Source organism: Anneissia japonica, unplaced genomic scaffold (genome assembly GCF_011630105.1).
Source record: "Anneissia japonica isolate Jap-2015-1 unplaced genomic scaffold, ASM1163010v1 scaffold1929_len197191_cov155, whole genome shotgun sequence".
Taxonomy (NCBI): Eukaryota; Metazoa; Echinodermata; class Crinoidea; order Comatulida; family Comatulidae; genus Anneissia; species Anneissia japonica.
This window is the reverse complement of record NW_022751890.1, coordinates 103,890-107,740: the sequence shown is the minus strand read 5'-3', so window position 1 is coordinate 107,740 and position 3,851 is coordinate 103,890. Positions and strand designations below refer to the sequence as shown.

General features: G+C 37.3%; 1 protein-coding gene across 2 annotated transcripts in view; it reads right to left on the bottom strand.

The window, feature by feature from the left end:
- Positions 1-590: 590 nt before the first annotated feature.
- Positions 591-3,851, bottom strand: part of LOC117121878 (tyrosine-protein kinase FRK-like) — an 18,107-nt gene continuing 14,846 nt past the window's right edge. The window contains exons 3-5 of one of the 2 annotated variants that reach the window (XM_033267263.1): positions 3,768-3,780; positions 2,199-2,295; positions 591-2,065 (exon numbers count right to left, since the gene is read on the bottom strand). In XM_033267263.1, the coding sequence (XP_033123154.1) occupies positions 1,897-2,065; positions 2,199-2,295; positions 3,768-3,780 (279 nt within the window). In that variant the 3' untranslated portion in view covers positions 591-1,896. The remainder of the gene's footprint in view (positions 2,066-2,198; positions 2,296-3,767; positions 3,781-3,851) is intronic. The other variant, XM_033267264.1, reaches the window with a different exon arrangement.

Sequence of the window (3,851 nt, the reverse complement as noted above, 5' to 3'; positions counted from 1 at the left end):
AGTTTTTATATCCCAGATTATGATTTCATAGTAACATTGACATGAAATTACCCCTATTGATCCATGACCTGTTAGTATAGAACTTATGTCCCATCACTATGGGCAGTTCCAATGCCCCCATTGGAGAGCATTTTCAAATATACTAACTAAACATGTGGGTATTTTCAGAAAGCAAACGGGCCTTGACTCAGGAACTATGGAAGCTATGACCTTGGGTTTTAGGACATTTTATAAATTAATTAATTATCTTATTATTTTTATTTTATACACATTTTACACACAATGACCTTGAATGACATGTAATGGAATACCTGTGATCATCTGCAAATATCCGAAATGGTGTTAAGACATTTCTAAAAATAATAAATAGATGATAAAACACCAGAATTATAATCATTAGTGCTGAGATATTGATTATATAGGTTTTGCATGTCGGCCATTTTGAAATCCAATATGGATTGGATTGGATTGGATTTATTCGGTGTAAACACCAAGGATAGCCCACGAAAGTCTAGAAGAAGACTTATTTCCAGTGGGGTCCTTCTGCTGGTGATTGGGCAGTACACCGGGAGACAACCCCATACTCTTTTCCGAAGAGTATACTGCGTTCTTTAACGTGCACATGGGCCATAATGCACACGGGACCAACGGCTTAAACGTCTCATCCGAAAGACGGTGCGCTATTGTAACTTGTATTTCAGCCCTCAGCTGAAGCACAAGGAGAGGCAGATGGGAATTGAACCGGGGACCTAGAGATCTCCACGGTTCAGCGCACACAAAGCGGCTACCACCAGATTGGCCGACTGAGCTATATAATTATGGCCGACATAATGATTGGGACGAACTGAATCCCATAAAAATTGAATTGGATTGGATTTATTCGGTGTGAACACCAAGGACAGCCCACGAAAGTCTAGAAGGAGACTTATTTCCAGTTGAATCCTTCTGGTGCTGATAGGGCAATACACAGGAAGACAATTCATTACTCTTTTCCGGAAAGTGTACTGCGTTCTTTAACGTGCACATGGGCCATAAATGTACACGGGACCAACGGCTTAAGCATCTCATTCGAAAGACGGTGTGCTATTGTAACTTTTAGCCTTCCAGCTGAATGAAACACAAGGAGAGGCAGCGATGGGACATGAACCGGGGACCTATAGAGATATTCTGGGTTCAGCGCACGCACAGTGGCTGCCACCAGATTAGCCGACTGAGCTAAGCTGCTCTCAAGTAATATTAGACTATGAGAAGTATGTACAAAATATAATGCTTTTATCCAAAGTGCCCACATCTATCTGCTAAGCTGTGAGATCATATCGTACATGTAGCTTTCACAGTGCACTTTTACGAAAACACAAAAAAATAAGTGGTTATTATATTAAACAGCTGAAAAAATACCATCAGTTTTCGAGGTGTCATCAAGCAATTATTTGAAATCTAACATATATACAAACATTTTGGTATATAAATCACCTTGTTCTTTCAGCCGGTTGCGCCTACTTGTTAATTAGGCCTAATTTCGGAGGTCTACTGCTCTACTATAAATGAGAACTATTTGATAATGGAAAATACAAACGAATGAACGAATTGTTATATTATTGCATCGTATATAGCCTTTAATATTATGTTATGTTAATGAGTGGATGTTTAGATATAAATAATGCTCTGAAAGGACATTTATTCGCATCCAACAGCAAGTAATTTCTTAATTAAAAGGACGAAACGATGCTTCTTAAATCAAGTCTATTAACTGGAATTATAAAGTGGATTTGATTTTGGTCATGCCAAAAAGTCCTGCTGTTACAGGAATTGAACTCAGGACCCTAGGACTCGAAGGTAAGCATCCTAATTACTAAACTCTACAACTCCACTTTTATAATTTGACTCTGTTTCTAATTATCTTCGAAACCCATCTAAACCCAAATACTCTTCCCCGTCGTCAAATGATGAGGTGTCAACGCTTTGTTGATTACTGCTTATCACATTGTCGAGGTTTCCGGCCAAACTTTCAAACGACGGTCTGCTGTCAGGTGTGCTATGCCAGCATGCATTCATAACTGTGTATCTGAAATCAAAATTGTACTTGTAATGTTTATCACGAAACATTGTGGTATGTATTTTATTATGCCTTTCGGCACACACGCACATGGGCCAAACATTTATTTACGATGAACAAGAAAATGAACTACCATACTCACAATTCGTTGGAGCAGTTTTGGGGTTTTGGCAGCCGCAAGCCTCCAATTACTTCTTCCATAATTGTGTTATTCGACATATTTTCATATGGTTTTGATCCTGTGTAGGAAAAACATGTAAAAAAAATAATTAAATGTTAACGGTACTTGGATTTAGCTGTGTATTAAAACGACAATTATATATACATATACAACTGATATAAAGTAACTTTTCGTTGATGAGCTAGCTATGCTTGATACGATTATTTTAACATGTTCTCATTCGAGCATTATTATTATTAGAGGTTATGTTTTTGCCTATTTATTTGTTTAGTTATTTATTTGTCTGTCGGCATATTTGTTGCTGAAGAAGTAGCGTTATTATGTCCAGATAACATTGTTCATATTATAGATCAATCTGCATTCACCGGAGACGATAAATTTCCAACAAATTTCATATCATATTTAATCAACGACAGTATGTGCTGGCAATTGATATATAATGCAATGCATGCTATAGCATTTTGTGATAATTAGGAAGGAATTTGTGAAATAATAGGTTTTAAAAAGTGGACCTTTTTGGAATTGGGGGGGGGGGGTGCGTCCGCACCCTCTGCACCCCCTGCCTATGGGCCTACACCTGTCCTAGAGAAATAATAAAATTGTACATATACCCGGATTCTAAGAGCTGCCCTTAACGTCGGTTGGCATGATAGAACTACAAACAAACTACTGTATGGCGCCCTACGAAAGGTCGTAGACAAGATAGCGTACAGGAGAATGACACTGGCAGGACACTGTCCTCGGCATCCAGAACTTTCGGTTAGCCAACTTATTTTCTGGGAGCCCACACACGGTAGAAGGAGCAGAGGCAGACAAAAACTAACTTACATGAATTTACTTTAAAAAGATTCTGGTTTAGTGAACACAGATGAGCTAGCAGCCAGTATGCGGCACCGTGATGAATAGAGGATCCATGCAGGGCTCGGCTGTGGCCGCTTGTAGTAGTAGTAGTAGTAGTAGTAGTAGTAGTAGTGGTGGTGGTGGTAGTAGTAGTAGTAGTAGTAGTAGTAGTAGTAGTAGTAGTAGTAGTAGTAGTAGTAGTAGTAGTAGTAGTGGTAGTACTGGTGGTGGTAGTAGTAGCAGTAGTAGTAGTAGTAGTAGTAGTACTAGCAGTAGTAGCAGTAGTAAAGTAGTAGTAGTAGTGGTAGTAGTAGTAGTAGTAGTAGTAGTAGTGGTAGTAGTGGTAGTAGTAGTAGTATAAATATATATGTATATATGTGTGTGTATGTGTTGTGAAATATCATATGGGCCCATTACATATAAGTAGTTTAATATAACCAGGCATATTAAAACATTATTCTAATAGTTGCAATTACGGTATATTAAATATCATTATTATTACTTGTATTGTTATCATAATTATCAACATTGATAATAAATTGCTTTGTTATCATTCAAAGATATTTTATATTCACTGAGAGGACAGATTACATATCGTAATTTTATTTTCATTTACAGTACTTTGGACCTTTAAGAAATAATAATTTATTGAGAATTGTATAATAAATTCATAACATCTGTGTAATTTACCTAGAGTTAATATCTCCCACATCACTGTCTCTTATCCACATCTTGTTGTGTATAAGAGACAGGTCATAATGTGTTCGGTTCATT